Here is an 18,920-nt window from a genome sequence, read left to right on the forward strand (position 1 = left end):
CAAAGACCTTCTCAAGAATTGCTTGATGGATATTCATCAAACTTGTTTTATGATGAGGTATTCTTCCAAATTTGTTTAAATCAGGGCACTTGGCCCCTTTTAGGGACCACAAGAGCTAAAATTAGAAATATCTTTAAACGACTTTTTTTCGCGAATCGCTTGATTGATCTTCATCAAACTTGGTCTGTAGCATCATTATAACGTTCCTCTCAAAATTTCATTCTACTAAAAGGGCACTTGGGCCCTTCTCATGAACCGCTAGAAGGATCTTCATCAACTTGGTCTGTAGTATCATTATAAGGTTCTCTCCCAATTTTATTCAACTAAAAGGGCACTTTTTCCCTTTTAAATGGCTGCTGGAGCCAAAATTAGAAATACTTTTAAAGGACTTCTCCTCGTGAACCACTGGAAGGATCTTAATCAAACTTGGTCTATAGAGTCATTATAAGATCCTCTCCCAAATGTTTTCAAATGGGGGCACTTGGCCCCTTTTAATGGCCGCTAGAGCCAAAATTAGAAATAACTTTTAACGACTTCTTCTCATGAACCACATGAAGGATCTTCATCAAACATAGTCTTTATCATCATTATAAGTTCATCTCCCAAATGTTTTCAAATGGGGGCGCTTGGTCCCTTTTAAGGGGCTGCTATAGTCAAAAGTAGGAATATCTTTAAACGACTTCTTCTCATGGACCGCCAGAATGATCTTCATCAAATTTGGTCTGTAGGATCATTATAAGGTCTTCTCCCAATTTTGTTCAAATGGGGGCATTTGATCCCTTCAATTGGGGCAGTTGACCCCTTTTAAGGGCCACTAAAACTAAAAAGAGAAAAGCCTTTAAAAGGCTTCTCAAGTTCTGATGAAACGATTGAATCTTCATCAAACCTGGTCTGTAGCATCATTAAAAGGTCCTCTCCCAAATTCATACAAATGGGCACAGTTGGTCCTAATATAAGGACCACTAGAGCTAAAATAGAAATGCCTTCAAAAGACCACCTTTTTTTTGCAAGCTGGTGTCTCAGTACCCAATGACGGGAATAGATTGAAACTTCACACACTTGTTCACCGTGATGATCTGACGTGCAGAACAAAGTTTCCATAACGCTGCTTTGCATTTTTACAAAATTATCCCCCTTTTGTTGGCTTAGAAATGTTTGGTTAAGTTTTTGTATACATGTATAAGCTGTAAGCTGATGGGAGTAAATTGAAACTTCACACACTTGTCCACAGTGATGACCTGTATTGTTTAGGTTTCATGACTCTTGTTTTGTATTTCTACAAAATTGTGCCCCTTTTCGTCTTTTATATTCATTCAATTGACAAGGATGTTGAAAAGTTGAGCGTTGCTTCTGTCTTGTTGCAGCTCTTGTTTTTTATCTTGTATTTCTTGCTAATGTTTGTAGTATCCATACCATACTTCCCCGCCCCGTTATGACTTGTACCCTCAAAAGTTCAAAACCCAAGTTTATATGATAATTTACGAAGTGTTCTATTGTCAACAAGTAACATGCGGCCATGCAGTCACAAGAAATGGGGGCACCAGAATGTTATGGACACTTATCTGTTTTTAGCTCACCTGAGCCAAAGGCTCATAGTGAGCTTTTGTGACCGCTCAGTGTCCGTCGTGCGTCGTCCGTCTGTCAACATTTTCTAAAAAAATCTTCTTCTTGAAAACCACTGGACAGAATTACACCAAACTTCACAGGAATGATCCTTGGGTGGTCCCCTTTCAAAATTGTTCAAAGAATTGAACTAAATGCAGAACTCTGGTTGCCATGGCAACCAAAAGGAAAAAGTTAGAAAATCTTGTCCAAACCGCAAGGCATAGAGCCTTCATATTTGGCATGTGACATCATCTAATGATCCTCTATGAAGATTGTTGAAATTATGCCCCGGGGTTCACAAGTTTTACATAGACTCGTATAGGAAAACACTTTAAAATCTCCTTGTCTAAAACCACAGGACCTAGGCCTTTGATATTTGGTTTGTAGCATTGCCTTGTGGTTCTCTACCAAAATTACTCAAATTATAACACTGGGGTGAAAAGAGGCCCTGCCACAGGAGTCTCAAGTTTTACATGGACTTATATAGGAAAAAACTTTAAAAATCTTCTAGCCTGAAACTGCAAGGCTTAGGCTTTTAATATTAGGTATGTTGCATTGCCTTGTGGTCCTCTACCAGAATTGTTCAAATAGAATTGTTCAAATTATGCCCCTGGGATGAAAAGAGGCCCTGCCCTGGGGGTCCCAAATTAAACATAGACTTATATCGGGGAAAAATCTTCTTGTCTGAAAGTTCAAGGCGTAGGCCTTTGATATTTGGTATGTAGCATTGCCTAGTGGATCTCTAACAAGATTGTTAAAATAATGCCCCGGGATGAAAAGAGGCCCCGCACTGGGGTCACTTGTTATATGAGTTATTTAGGAATAAATACTTCAAAAATTAGCAGATCATATTTCCTAGACTGTTTAATTATAATTACCTGATGACCCAAAGCGATTAGGGGTCACTTGACTGTGACCTTGACCTACTTCCTTGTTTTTCGGTCACCTGAGCACGAAGTGCTCAAAGGTGAGCGTTGTGATCGTCCTATGTCCGTCGTCCGTCGTTGTCCGTCCGTCGTCCATCGTCGTCAACAATTTGACTGTTAACACTCTAGAGGTCACCATTTTGGCCCAGTCTTAATGAACCTTGGTCAGAATGTTACTGTCAATTAAATCTTGGATGAGTTCGATATTGGGTCATCTGGGATCAAAATCTAGGTCACCAGGTCAAATCAAAGGAAAAGCTTGTTAACGCTCGAGGTCACAATTTTGGCCCAGTCTTAATGAAACTTTGTCGGACTGTTACCCTCAATAAAATCTTGGACGAGGAAAAGCTTTTTAGCACTCTATAGGTCACAATTTTGGCGCAATCTTAATGAAACTTGGCCAGAATGTTACCCTCAGTAAAATCTTGGACGGATTTGATATTGGGTATTCTGGATTAAAAAACTAGGTCATCAGGTCAAATCAAAGGAAAGGCTTGTTAATACCCTAGAAGTCACAATTTTGACCCGATCTTAATGAATCTTGGTCAGAATGTTACCCTCAATAAAATCTTGGACTAATTCGATATTGGGTCATCTGGTTTCAAAAACTAGGTCACCAGGTCAAATCAAAGGAAAAACTTGTTAACACTGTAGCGGCCACATTTATGACTATATCTTCGTGAAACCTGGTTAGAATGTTAATCTTGATGATCTCAAGGTCCAGTTTGAATCTGGGTCATATAGGATCAAACACTAGGTCACCAGGTCAAATCAAAGTAAAAACTAGTTAACACTGTAGAGGTCACATGAATGACCATACCTTTACCCTTTACCCATATAGGTACAGCAGTATTGGTTATTGATAACCAATACACTCTGTAGCATTACAGGTTATCGGATAGACTGGCATCAGTCGTTAGAGTCATTAAATGTAAAGCAACTGGCAATCCTCTCTGATACCACTTTCTGAAAATATTTACAATACCTCTTACCTCTGTCTCTAAGTTGAGATGAGCCTATAGAGAAAATGTATTTCTGAGAAAATAGCAGTGTCATTATGAAGAAATTAATATTATTACAGATTATTTGATCTCAACAGACTTTGTAAGTCTAGTTATTGGAGAAAAATGCAAAATTTATACTTATTGTTACTCAGATTAAAATTAGTCTATGAATACTTATTTTAACTATTAAGTATCCAATATAAGTTACTTTCAGAATTAAATTTTCTTTCTGGTGGTATATTTTTATGCTTTTGTGATAAATAGTTTTCAAAATAGAAAGCTACAAACCTAAAACCTTAGAAAATGATTATAATTTAGCTGTTTTCGGCATGTGATACTACAGAAAAGAAATATTTTTACAGTTACTAATGCACAATTTTATTATTTGAAGGTAAATGAAAGTCTAGAAAGGATTATATAAAGTGATTTTCCAAATCAACAAACTCATCTAATCAGTCATTAAATCTACACTTGGACCAAACTTACAAAACTTCATATTGCATAGGTCATAGATCATAAAATTAATTGATTACATAATGTTTTGATAAGTAGCATTGATCAGAGACACTTTCTATAAAACTTTATTGGTTCATATAGTCAAAAATGATGCAAACAACACCTTATTTGCTTTGTTTTGACAGCTGTGCCCAATAAACACACTTCTTAGGGGTCCAAGCCAATAAGCATAAATTCCACAAGTGACCTGTGGATTTTAATGGTTGTTATGGTAACCACACCTTTTATTACACTGACCTAAACTCCAATTTAATGTTTCACTTTTACATAATTTGCTATCAATGACATGCTTTTGGGTCACCTGTGTACTTTTCAATCCACCAATAGCCCCCTTATTATATATAAAGTCAATGTGATTTTCAAAAAATGTCACCTGAATTTTAACTGAAAATTACCAATAAATTTTAATTATAACCACAAGTTTTTCCGAATTTGATCTTTTATTAACAGTTTAATCTTCACAAATATACTTTTGTGGGCTTCATTGCTGATATATTTTATTGGTATTTTGCATTTAAACTATCAGTGTATTAAGTGTGTTAAAACGAATATTTATTGGGTAATGGATAAATGTGTTAAAATGAGTATCTATTGGGTAAAGGGTTAATGAAACTAAGTCAGAATGTAAATCTTCCCCGCCCCGTTATGACTTGTACCCCAAAAGTTCAAAACCCAAGGTTATATGATAATTTACTAAGTGTTCTATTGTCAACAAGTAACTTGCGGCCATGCAGTCACAAGAAATGGGGGCACCAGAATGTTATGGACACTTATCTGTTTTAGCTCACCTGAGCCAAAGGCTCATAGTGAGCTTTTGTGACCGCTCAGTGTCCGTCGTGCGTCGTCCGTCTGTCAACATTTTCTAAAAAAATCTTCTTCTTGAAAACCACTGGACAGAATTACACCAAACTTCACAGGAATGATCGTTGGGTGGTCCCCTTTCAAAATTATTCAAAGAATTGAATTAAATGCAGACCTCTGGTTGCCATGGCAACCAAAAGGAAAAAATTAAAAAATCTTGTCCAAAACCGCAAGGCATAGAGCCTTCATATTTGGCATGTGACATCATCTAATGATCCTCTGTGAAGATTGTTCAAATTATGTCCCGGGGGTCACAAGTTTTACATAGACTCGTATAGGAAAACATTTTAAAAATCTCCTTGTCTAAAACCACAGGACCTAGGCCTTTGATATTTGGTTTGTAGCATTGCCTTGTGGTTCTCTACCAAAATTATTCAAATAATAACACTGGGGTGAAAAGAGGCCCTGCCACAGGAGTCTCAAGTTTTACATGGACTTATATAAGAAAACACTTTAAAAATCTTCTAGCCTGAAACTGCAAGGCTTAGGCTTTTGATATTAGGTATGTTGCATTGCCTTGTGGTCCTCTACCAGAATTGTTCAAATAGAATTGTTCAAATTATGCCCCTGGGATGAAAAGAGGCCCTGCCCTGGGGGTCCCAAATTAAACATAGACTTATATCGGGACATGCGCTAGAACCAGGTCCCTAGGTATAAGGTAAAGGTCACACTTAGAGGCCAAAGGTCAGATACAAGAATGACTTTGTCCGGAGCATCTTCATGCATGGAGGGATTTTGATGTAACTTAGCACAATTGTAGACCAACATGAGACGGAGTGTCATGCGCATGTCCCTTCTTTAGAATTAATTTCCCTTTGTTGTTACTTTAAATAGCTTTTATTGTAACTTTTTTATTACTAGTCGAAGGGAAAAATCAAAACCACTTTCCTGTAGTACAACATGCATGTTACATCCACTTATGAGGTGTACTTTGACCTATGTCTACCTGGTAAGGATTTTTATAGTGGACTTACAAAAGACTTACATTTTTTTTTTTAAAGATTAACTTCCCTTAGTCGTTACTACATTGTAACTGTTTAATTATTGACTATAGGGAAAAACCAAGTCCACTTTTCTGTGGTACAACATAGATGTACTTCCAAATCTATGTGTATTTAAGGTATCAGATCAGTCTCTACCTGGTAAGGATTTTTTTTTGTGGATACAATAATTACTAAACAACCACAAGTTAAAATTCCATTTGCTAAAAACAGGCGCTAGTGTAAAGAACTTTGCTGTGACAGGCGTATATTGTGACATTCTGGCACTCTTGTTTATATTTATGTATGTTACATGCAATCAACAACTGTAGATTTTTATATATGTATATTTTAATCCAAACTTTGTGCTATAACATATTCTAGTAGGGGACTTTGTATTGCAAGACAGTACTGCATTTACTTTTTATTTTGTGTTTTTATTGAACCTTTTCTTGTTGCAGAGGAATAGAGGCCAGACATGTCTACACCGAGCAAGAAAAGACGGGTTATAGCGTATCAGTCTAAATATGGCTCTGACGTCATCAATATTTACAAGTGTGGGGACTGTCAAGGTTTTTTCCCGTCCTTGCAAACTATTCACACGCATTTTGAATCCTGTGCTAAAAAATTAAATCCGCCAGCATGTCAAAATCAATTTCCATTAGAAGAATGTCCAGCAAAAACAGTAAAAGCTTCTGACCAAAACATATCTCTAACGGAATACACTTCCAAAAATGGAACCATAACCAATTCAGTAAGTTCAAACGGAACCCAGCAGCATTTAGAAGGCACAAAAGACGCTTCTAGTAAAGTCATAGAATCAGTAAATAGTTCAAATATAGACCACCGGCAGTTAGAAGACGTTTCTGTTGAAGTTAGTGCTACATCAGTTGACTCTTCCAAAGGATTCGTATTTGAATCAGGTGACACTTTCAATGAACTCACTGTCAAATCAAACAATTTAAATAGAAACGATTCACAGATCGGCTCTTCGGGTGAAATAAAGACTGAACTATTTGACTTGGCAGGTGGTAAAGCCAATGAACTTGCTTCCGACTCAATAAATATTTCAAACAGAAACCATCAAGTCGAGTTAGACACTCTCTGCGAAACGAAAACTGAATCATTTGACAGTTCAAAAGAAATTTGTCATCTTTTAGGAGACACGTCTAATGGATTTGTGTCTGAATCATTAATCATTTCAAATGGAAGTCAGTTTCAGCTCGAAGGCACTCCCACCGAAACTACAAAACAGTCAAACAGAAACCAGTTTCAGACAGTAAAAGCATCACGGGAAATTGAATTTGAATCAATAAATGCTCTTAATGGAAACGTAGGCCGCCCTTCGGATGAAACCACAGTCGCGGGTTTTAATAGTTCATGCGGAAATCAGAATGATCAGGAAGAAACCTCTAAAAGCATAGACATTTTAGTAGATAAGCAGGTAGAGTCAGAAGAAACTTCAGATACCTTTACAAATATAAATAAAACTGAATGCAAATTATTTGGAAATCATTACAGCGCAGGTACAGGCATAATTGGAGAACTTAAATGTGAAACTGTTTCTGAAGAAGACGATGCAGACATAGTAGAGATTAATGTTTCAAGTGGTCCATTCTGTGCAAGTTATGACGCAAATTGTAGACTTACAAGTAAAAATTCAGATATTCGTTTTTCGTGCACAACGCCTATTGACACCTTAGTGGGCTTGTCTGGGAATCGAAAGCGGAAATTTTGTGATGAACAGAGTTGCAATGCTAGTATTTCTGCTCCTGTGCCAATCACCGTTACAACGGTAAACACCAACTGCTCTGAAAACTACCGAACAGTAGATACGAAAAGAAATGATTCTATTTACGTAGAATGTGTTATAGAAGACTCCAACGAAGAAGAAAATGAAGCCAAATTCACTCCATTTGAACAAGATTTACATGTATCATTCAATTACCAGATATCTGACAATAATTCTCTTACATCAGATTTGCCTTGCAGGCAATCAAACATTGAAAATATGAATAAAAATCAAACTGGTGAAGTTGGATGCTTGGATGAAAAAGATGAAAAACTAGCAGATATTTATGACGAACCCCAATACCAGAGTACTAAAAAATTCTCTAAAAATATTGAAAATACAAATAATTATGTGACCGATCAAGTGAAAGTAACTCCATTAGAAAATAACAGGAATATCTCTAACTGTAATGGAAATGATTCAAAAATTAATAATGCAGGAATTGATTACACCGGCAGTGAAGTTCCGGATCCGTCAAATTCGATCTTACATATTAAGTGCGAAGAAACAGGAAATTGCGTAGTATCAGTTGATATTTCGTCAACAAACACGGAAAAGAAGGTCGTTTCAAACAGTGAGCTCATGAGTGACGAGAAAATGGAAGATTTAGTATTAGAGGGGTGTATTGAAACATTTTCTGAGAAAGTCAGTCAAGACTTAGGTATAAACATAGATCAGCAACTTATGAGGTGTCACACTAAAGAATGTATCAGTGAAAACAAATCAGCTAACAAAAACGATACGATAAGGCCTAACCAGTCGCGTGTATTGATCACTTATAATGAAAAAGAAAACACAGACCTAAATCTAGAATGCGAAGATAACGTTATTTGTGTTGAGAATAATATGTTACCTTCAGCAGTGGATATTTCTGATGAGCAACGTACCTTAGAAGATCGTACTAGGATAGAGTTCGTTGAGATGGATAATCATTTAGAGTTAAGAAAACGAGAAAGTAACCTGAATGCACTTGACAAAGATGTTACAAATACATTTCAGTATAAACTTAAACATCTATCTGTGACTCTCGAACGTCTCGATATACCTTCAGCTATGAAGTGGATTACTGAAGAGTCTCCTAATATAAACGAAAATGAATCCGGTTTACGTGAGAATACTGGTCAGTTAAATAATTGCATGGGATCGGAAGAACAAAATGAACCTTGTAAGGGAATTAGCCAGACTGTCATTGCCGATAAAGAAGCAGTGGTACAATCAATTTCAAATGATCATGGAAGTAACAAATATAAATGCCACGACGCTGAAACGCGTAGTAGTAGTTTGAATGAGAAAGAACCAAGTAGATATACTAGAGAAAACACTTTTTGTGAAGATAATAAATCGGACGGGCATCTTAGTATTAAAATCAATAACGAGGTAGAAACTAAACCGGTAAGATGCATTGAAGAAATCAGAAATGACGAAACAGGCCCTGATAACGGTTTTGTTTCGGAAGATTTACTAGAAGGAAACGCAGCAGCTGAAGACAGCGTATTGAATAAAAACTGTAAATACTGTGAAAAATGTAACACACATTTCACTGAACTCAGTTGTTACATTAATCATTTAATATTATATCATCATCCTGCTTATACCAGAACAGACTTGACTTGGTGTCCATTTTGTACTAGCAGATCATATAGCAGTTACTATAATAGCCAGTTAAACAGACACATAAGCTTCGTGCACAAGCTTGATGAAATGAAATGTCTTAGGTGTGAACTGAGATTTGATACATATTGTAAATTGCACAAACATGTAAATGTTTGCAAAGCAAGATTTCCAAGACGTCTTCACACTCAACCACTTTTTTACTCTAAAAGGGTTCAATGCGGGAAATGTAAAGCTTTTCATGTTTATAAACCTTCAAGCAATTCAGGCGATATCCTCAAAGACATTGTTCGAACACTTCCCAATGACAAAGAAGTAAATGTTTTAAAGGGGAAAAATGAAAAGCTTCAAGGAAGTACAGCGAAAGTTGTCCCAGATGATGGTCTTCAGTGTAAAGCATGTAAGCTCGTGTTTAAACATTTAACATGTGCTTTGAATCATGCTATTATTGCCCACATGAAAGACACTTTAAAGACCAAATGCAGTCTTTTCCATAAAAAGATAAGCAAAGGTGTATGTGGTTTATGCAATAAAGGGCATGCGATTGTATTCCTGCCAGTCAAAAAGATGCGAGATCTTTTATTAACTTGTGGAAACAGAAAAAGTGCTTCAGAACAGTTAAACTCAATTGATAAAAAGTCTCTGGCCATGATACGAGATGGTCTGGTAAAGTACTATTGTTACAAGAATCCAGAAGAAGTTCTGTATATAGGGCATGACAATCATTTTTGTAAGGAATGTAATAATCATGTTGGACCGTTTGTTTGCGGTTTAAATCATATGATTGTGACACATTTTAGTCGAGCTAACATTGATATTGCAGTTAAATCCTGTTTTTTGAATCGAAGAATGAAGAGCAAGAAATGTTTGAAACCTTGCAACAACAGACATTTTTTCATAGTTCCAGATATACGTAGACTGAAGTATTGTCTTGCATATGAATCTGAAGACAATACTGATCATATGAACGAATCGCTCAAAGAAGGTCAATTATCACTTACATCTTTCGAGTCTTCCATCATCAAAAAACTGCGAGAAATATTAGTCATAGATAAGGCATTGAAAAAGTCTAAATTAGAATACAATTTGAAAATAGACGTGAATGTTGTTGCCGCAAAAACAAAGGAAGAAATATCCAGAGACATGGAATACCGAGTAGCCTATGTAAATGCAAACTTCATATGCCGCTTGTGTCACTCACAATACAGTCAGTATTCTTGCTGTAAAAGCCACGTGTTAACGGAGCATACAGTCCTCTACAATTACAGAAAAGGTTCAGAAGTGTATACATGCCCAGAATGTATGATGAATTTTTATTCTTTACATCAACTAGACGTTCATCTTGAACAACTTCACAGCATTTACAAGTTCACGTGTATAAAATGTGACGCAAGATTTAGCACATACAGTGCGTATTGTAGTCATGTCAAGCATGGCAAAAGTTTCATACAGACACATTTTAATGAAAAACTGTCTTGTCAAAAATGTAGACTCTTGCATAATTGTACAGTGCAAAATGGAGAAGAGGAACTGATTACTTCTTTATCATCAGAAAATGAGATCATCTTCAAGAATGTACGGACAGACCGAACAATGCATGTGGACGAAAGTCGGCCTAGCTCTGAAATTGCAGACCATTCAGAACAAAACAAAGATAGTTATTCAGATGTTGCTTTTGATGGTCAACAGTTTGTTTGTTTAGTATGTCTGAAACAGTTTAAGGAATTAAGATGTTGTTTCACACATGTAGTTATGCTGCACTACCAAAAAGCGGACCTGATATGCAATATATGTCAGAAAACCTCCCGTCAAAAATTTGCACACATTTCTCACTTGAAAGATAAACATGGACTTGAAGCTCACTACTGTCGTCACTGCTACACGGGATTTGAATGTATCGTTTTGCGCGATAATCACGCGGAACATTGCAAAACTCGGACAAACAAAGTGCCAGAAAATGTCGATGAAAATCTGTGTCGCAAATGTTACTCTGTCCACACACACTTGCAAGAAGGTAATGCAGATTCATCATGTGACGAATGCGAATTAGGATTTTCAAGTATCGGATGCGCAAAGAATCACTTCTATCATAAACATTTTCCATCATGGGTCATCCTGGCTTCCTCCAAAAATGTATTCAGGTGTCCATGTGGAAAAGAAGTTTTAAAGAGATCTGAATTAACTTTACACATTAAGAATAACCACGGTTCAAAAAAAGACAAAATAGATCAAGGTAAAACACTTCCACCAGAAAATCAGGAAAAATTAGAAAACATTGACTATGATAGTTATTTCAGAACCAAGGAAGATTTGGATAACAAGTGTGTGGGATGCGAACACGTTCATATCATCGCCTCAAATACTGGACGAGTAAAAAAGAGGAAGGCAACCACATCGTGTAAGGTTTGTCAAAAAACATTTTCTGGTCCTAACTGTCTGCAAAACCATGTACTAGCTGATCATTCAAGTAAATTCCAGCCGCGGCAATGTGTCGGATGTGGCCTTCACTTTGCAGGATCACGGACACTTAAACGTCATCAAAATGAATATCTGACTCTAAACGATGGACAAGAAAATGAAATGGTTGTTGACAAAGCATGTCGCAGAAATGTTGCCATTGTTAAATGTGATGAATGTAAAGAAATACATCAGCATCAGTTCTCCTTGGAAGAAAAGCAACTAAAAACAGCAAAATCTCCAAAAGCTATCAAAGATGAAAGGCACAGAAAAGTAGATTATCATAGAAAGGTACATAAATGCTGTACTTGCAGTCTTGTTTTTACAAATTGGAAAGACTTAATGGCTCATCGGAGGTCTATACATGGAAAGATCAAAGATGAGAAAGGAGTCATATGCCAGGTTTGCAATAAGGAAACTGACAAAAACATGTTTTACTCCGAACATTTGAAACAAGTACATTGCAGCTTTGCATTTGTTCAAGGTGAATTTCTGGATGACTTTGAAAGGAATTTTTCATGTGTTTATTGCGAAAAGAACTTTTCATTTGTGATGGATGTCCAAATGCATCTTCGCTCAAAGCATTTTGGAAAACAACTTGCTGCCAGGAAACATTACAGACCTGAGCTAGAGGGAATCTTAACGAAAGGACTTCGTATCCTCCAGTGTCCAGTTTGTTTGAAACTTGAAAACGGTAGTGTCCGCTGCCACATAGATCAACATTTCAATGATATTTTAGGTAAAGAAAAATCAAAAGAAACTGTTTGTGACATTTGTGGTAAAGGTTTTCGGTTTAAGTGCACACTTGTAGAACATAAAGCTTCCCACGCCGGCACTCGAAAGTACAAATGCCCCATTTGTGAAAAGTCGTTCATATATTTAGTTAATCTACAAACGCATTCTCTGGTGCATGGAGAGAAGAAGGAAAAATGTTCAATATGCGGGATGAAATTCACATTACCTCATCACGTGAGAGCACATATTAAAAGAAAACATCCTGATCATGCGTAAATGGCGGATTGAATTAATGTTATAGTGTAAAAGTTAACGTACAAAATATGATAATTGGTTGAAAATCTTACTGGTGGTGTGCCCCTACGAAATTTTTGTTTTCTTAATAATCAATACTAGGCCAAGAAATTAATTTGGGTGTATTTCTATACTGAGCAAAAGAGCGAACCCGCCATTTGTGAGTTTTGCCAATATCTTAAAAATTTATAGTATATTCTTGAAATTTAGCATACGCTTACTGATAAAATTTCAGTATTTCACACAATCAGGCAGTAAGATCATGTACACTGATGCATTTTATGTCTACAAACGTTTTTTGAAAAGTCACCAAAAGACACAAAAATGGCCAGAATTTATAACCTATCAACATACAACCTGCTGTTCTAAATTTATTTACTTAACGCTTATTATTTATTATGTTGTGGAGACATCCTTAACGAAACTAAAGTTTTATTCGGCTGTTTTACTGGAGTTATGGCTCTTTATTTTTTAATCATATGTAATAAAGAGCTTACTCTATGAACCTTCAGTCCAACTATTCGAAGAAAAACGAGAGCTATTCTACTCATCAGCGATTTTCATAAAACTTGGGTCAAATGATCACCTCATCAAGACGATGTGCAGAACCCATGAGTCAGCCTTGTCGGCTCAAGGTCAAGGGTTTGAGCCTTCCATTATGTGATCGCTCTATATCACCTGAACCCCTTGAAGGAATTTTATGAAACTTGGGTCAAATGATCACCTCATCAAAACGAAGTGCAGAACTCATGAGTCAGCCATGCTGGCTCAAGGTCAAGATCACAACTTGGGGTGAAAGGTTTGAGCCTTCCATATTGTGTCCGCTCTATATCTCCTAAATCCCTTGAAGGATTTTCATCAAACGTGGGTCAAATGATCACCTCGTCAAGGCGATGTGCAGAACTTATGAGTCAGCCATGCCGGCTCAAGGTCACGGTCACAACTGAAGGTCAAAGGTTTGAGCCTTCCATTTCGTGTCTGCTCTGTATCTCCTAATTCCCTTGAAGGATTCATATGAAACTTTGGTCATATGATCACGTCATCAAGACGATGTGCAGAACTCATGAGTCAGCCATGCCGGGTCAAGGTCACAACTCAAGGTCAAAGGTTATAGCCTTCCATTTTGTGTCCGCTCTATATCTCCTAAACCCCTTGAAAATTTTTTATAAAACATGAGTCAAATGATCACCTCATCAAGGCGATGTGCAGAACTCATGAGTCAGCCATGCCGGCTCAAGGTCAAGGTCACAACTCAAGGTCAAAGGTTTTAGCCTTCCATTTTTTGTCCGCTCTATATATCCTAAACCCCTTGAAGGAATTTTATAAAACTTGGGTCAAATGATCACCTCATCAAAACGATTTGCAGGACTATGTGTCTGCCATGCCGGCTGAAGGTCAAGGTCACAACTTAGAGTCAAAGGTTTGAGCCTTCCATTTGGTGTCCACTCTGTATCTCCTAAACCCTTTCAAACTTGGGTCAAATGATCACCTCATCAAGAACTCATGAGTCAACCATGTCCACTCAAGGTCAAGGTCATAACTGGAAGGTCAAAGGTTTGAGCTTTGTTTCTCCTAAACCCTTTGAACGATTTTCATGAAACTTAGGTCAAATGATCACCTCATCAAGACGTTGTGCAGAATTCATGAGTCAGCCATTTCAGTTCAAGGTCAAGGTCACAGCTAAAGTTCAAAGGTTTACCCTTTCACTATCCATAGCAGTGGTGGGGGATTTAGCTGTCTTTCAGACTGCCTTGTTTTTAAAGTTTTGCCTTTATAATAATTGCACCTTTGAATGAAACTTTACACAAGACTTCGTAGTCGCACTACTAACATACATGTAACCAAACTAGATAACTAAACTAAATAACTAAACAACTCACAACTAGATAACTAAACTAAATAACTAAACAACTCACTGGTTGATTAATTAATTTGATTAATTTGGGTTTTACGGTGCACCGACACGGTATAGGTTATATGGCGCCAAACTGGACTACACATTTTGGTTTCACATCTCGTTTACATCGAAATAAAAACATGAGGTATGGAATCAAAATTTGCATACCTGCTGGAATCACAGAGTTACAGCAAAACCAAGTGTTAAGACCCTATTAGTCGCCTCTTACGATCATGCAAGGGTAAGACAGTGGTTCCAATTCTTTTCATACACAGATCGTCCTAGAACCACATGGGGCAACTCACTGGTTGATTTAATACAAATAATGGAGATTTTTCATCTTGTAAAAGTCATTGCATGCACCTACCCGTATCTCATTATAGTATTGAAGTCTCACACAATTCTTGCCAGTCATCTGACCTACTGAAATAACCAAAGTAGATAAATCTTGGTTGAATTTAATTCAAGCTATGTCCCTTTTTTTTTACTAGAAAAATTTGGTAGAAGTTTTGCATGCAGGATGTTATTGCCATAATGAAATTTTAATTGTACACCCGAACAAGGAAGTTGTAAGGGGGTAAACTGGTTTTAGGTTGTCTGTCTGTCTGTCCGTGTGTAGACACAATCTTGTGCGCACCAACTATTTTCATCCCCATGTTAAAAAAATGCAGTGTTACGGGATTTTTTTGTTATCCTATATGCATAGAGTCTGCATATGCAGTATTGTGCGCGCCAACATTCATCAACTTCAGTGATAGCTCTAGTTCGTTATGAATTTTAATAAAATAACTGAGTTATGGACGGTGAGATTTTTATAGCTGCGAAGTGTTGCCAAATTATGGCCGTTATGGCCCTTATTCAACAAAGACGCTGTCGAATAGTTGAGCGCGCTGTCTTATAGACAGCTCTTGTTATAATAGGTAGGACATAGTGCTTTCTGTATGAAGTCTTGTTTGTTGTATTCCTTGTCCCAAATTTACGAAAGAACTTAAGTAATTACTTAGTTAAGTCTGTCTGTTATTTTAAAATCGTGTTTTTGCCTAAAGTATTGTTATAAATGTTGATTTTTTTCTATAACATTGTATTTATAGCTAAATTATACTGTAGTTAGTAGTATTTGTTTGCAGTACTTATTTCAGTGACACAAATATGGTATTTCTATATAAGCATGATACAACGAACTTAAGTATTTGCTTAAGTATATTTCTCATTTCTATACTTCGTTTTCTGTAAAATTCAGAGTTGTTTTGTTATGGTCTATGAAATAATCTTATACAGATCTGATATAAATGAAAAAAGTCAACATTGAAGACGCATAAAGGACAAAAAAAACAACAAGAATTTGATATAACAGACCTAGCTAAGCAATTACTTAAGTTATTTTTTCATGAAATTTTGGTATTCCTCTATAGCTCATGTTTTTATTTCGATGTAAATGAGACGTGGAACCAAAATTCGTAGTCCTTTTTGGCGCCATATAACCTATACTGTGTTGGTGCGCCGTAAAACCCAAATAAATAAATATGTAAATGGTACGCGGAACGAGACTCATAACACCTCCACTAAAGGTTCATAATGTCTGCTAATAATGAGGCTGCCATGTTTCTCTTGTGAACATAAAACATATATATTTCTTGTTCCAACATAGTCGCGATAATTATTTTCTCTAATATTTGTAGGGAAAGAAAGTTTTAATGTGTGTAATACATATTTACTTGTAAAATGTTCAAAGTTTTATTTGTGAATATTGATTAAACATAGTAGAAAATGTTATTGAATTCATTGGTTTTTAGCTCACCTGTCACAAAGTGACAAGGTGAGCTTTTGTGATCGCGCGGTGTTCGTCGTCCGTCCGTCCGTCAGTCCGTGCGTCCGTGCGTCCGTAAACTTTTGCTTGTGACCACTGTAGAGGTCACATTTTCATGGGATCTTTATGAAAGTTGGTCAGAATGTTCATCTTGATGATATCTAGGTCAAGTTCGAAACTGGGTCACGTGCCATCAAAAACTAGGTCAGTAGGTCTAAAAATAGAAAAACCTTGTGACCTCTCTAGAGGCCATATATTTCACAAGATCTTCATGAAAATTGGTCAGAATGTTCACCTTGATAATATCTAGGTCAAGTTCGAAACTGGGTCACGTGCCATCAAAAACTAGGTCAGTAGGTCTAAAAATAGAAAAACCTTGTGACCTCTCTAGAGGCCATATATTTCATAAGATCTTCATGAAAATTGGTCAGAACGTTCACCTTGATGATATCTAGGTCAAGTTCGAAAGTGGGTCACATGCCATCAAAAACTAGGTCAGTAGGTCAAATAATAGAAATACCTTGTGACCTCTCTAAAGGCCATATTTTTCATGGGATCTGTATGAAAATTGGTCTGAATGTTCATCTTGATGATATCTAGGTCAAGTTCGAAACAGGGTCATGTGCGGTCAAAAACTAGGTCAGTTGGTCTAAAAATAGAAAAACCTTGTGACCTCTCTAGAGGCCATACTTGTGAATGGATCTCCATAAAAATTGGTCAGAATGTTCACCTTGATGATATCTAGGTCAAGTTCGAAACTGGGTCACGTGCCGTAAAAAACTAGGTCAGTAGGTCAAATAATAAAAAAACGTTGTGACCTCTCTTGAGGCCATACTTTTCATGGGATCTGTATGAAAGTTGGTCTGAATGTTCGTCTTGATGATATCTAAGTCAAGTTCGAAACTGGGTCAACTGCGGTCAAAAACTAGGTCAGTAGGTCTAAAATTATTAAAATCTTTTGACCTCTCTAGAGGCCATATTTTTCAATGGATCTTCATGAAAATTGATCTGAATGTTCACCTTGATGATATCTAAGTCAAGTTCGAAACTGGGTCACGTGCGGTCAAAAACTAGGCCAGTAGGTATAAAAATAGAAAAACCTTGTGACCTCTCTAGAGGCCATATTTTTCATGAGACCTTCATGAAAATTAGTGAGAATGTTCACCTTGATATCTAGATAAAGTTCAAAACGGGTCACGTACCTTCGAAAACTAGGTCAACAGGTCAAATAATAGAAAAACCTTGTGACCTCTCTAGAGACCATATTTTTCCATGGATTTTCATGAAAATTGGTCAGAATTTTTATCTTGATAATATCTAGGTCAGGTTCAAAACTGGGTCAAATGAGCTCAAAAACTAGGTCACTATGTCAAATAATAGAAAAAACGACGTCATACTCAAAACTGGGTCATGTGGGAAGAGGTGAGCGATTCAGGACCATCATGGTCCTCTTGTTTTAGCTGTGGATACGCCGGCGTCCGTCGTCCATCGTCCTGCGTCAGCATTTTTAGCCTACCATCATCAGATCGTGAGCTATTTGATCAAATGTTTCTGCGTCCGTGGTCCGTCGCCCGTCCGTTAACAATTTCTCGTTATCGCAACTCCTCAGAAACTACAAGGGGGACTGTGACCAGTCTTTGTCAGAATGATGTATTGGTACCCTAGTTGTGTCCCTCTGAAAATCAGACTGGTTCAACAATTTTTAGTGAGTTATGGCGCTTTGTTTATTTCTATAATTTACATAGATTTATATAGGGAAAAACTTTGAAAATCTTCTTGTTCAAAACCACAGAGCCTAGGGCTTTGATATTTGGTATGAAGCATCATCTAGTGGTCCTCTACCAAGATGATTCAAATTATTTCCCTGGGGTCTAACATGGCCCCGCCCCGGGGGTCACATGGTTTATATAGACTTACATAGGGAAAAACTTCTAAAAACCTCTCGTTCAAAACCACAGGGCCTAGGGCTTTGATACTTTGTATGTGACATCATCTAGTGGTCTTCTACTAAGATTGTTCAAATTATCCCCTAGGGTCAAATATGGCCCGTCCCGGGGGTCACATGGTTTACATAGACTTATATAGGGAAAAACTTTGAAAATCTTCTTGTCCAAACCACAAAGCCTAGGGCTTTGGCATTTGTAATGTAGCATCATCTAGTTGTTCTCTACCAAGTTTGTTCAAATTATCCCCCTAGGGTCAAATATGACCCCGCCCTTGGGGTCACACGGTTCATATAGACTTATATAGGGAAAAGCTTTTAAAATCTTCTTGTCAATAACCTACAACATTCAGATTTGGACCACATGTATGGTTTTGAATGGCAAGATGAACCTTGACATGTGTTGACCTAGGGACATTCTTTCACATTTTTGTAGCTACAGCCTTCAAATTTGGACCAAATGCGTAGTTTTATGCACTGAAAAGAACTTCGA

General features: G+C 37.0%; 1 protein-coding gene across 2 annotated transcripts in view; it reads left to right on the top strand.

Annotated features, from left to right (window-relative positions):
- The window catches only part of LOC123536612 (uncharacterized), a 34,705-nt gene extending 18,260 nt beyond the window's left edge, over positions 1 to 16,445 (top strand). For both annotated transcript variants that reach the window (XM_045319936.2, XM_053529096.1), the window contains exon 2: positions 6,354 to 16,445. In XM_045319936.2, the coding sequence (XP_045175871.2) occupies positions 6,371 to 12,763 (6,393 nt within the window). In that variant the 5' untranslated portion in view covers positions 6,354 to 6,370 and the 3' untranslated portion in view covers positions 12,764 to 16,445. The remainder of the gene's footprint in view (positions 1 to 6,353) is intronic.
- Positions 16,446 to 18,920: the final 2,475 nt, after the last annotated feature.

The sequence above is a fragment of the Mercenaria mercenaria genome, chromosome 17 (genome assembly GCF_021730395.1).
Source record: "Mercenaria mercenaria strain notata chromosome 17, MADL_Memer_1, whole genome shotgun sequence".
NCBI lineage: Eukaryota > Metazoa > Mollusca > Bivalvia > Venerida > Veneridae > Mercenaria > Mercenaria mercenaria.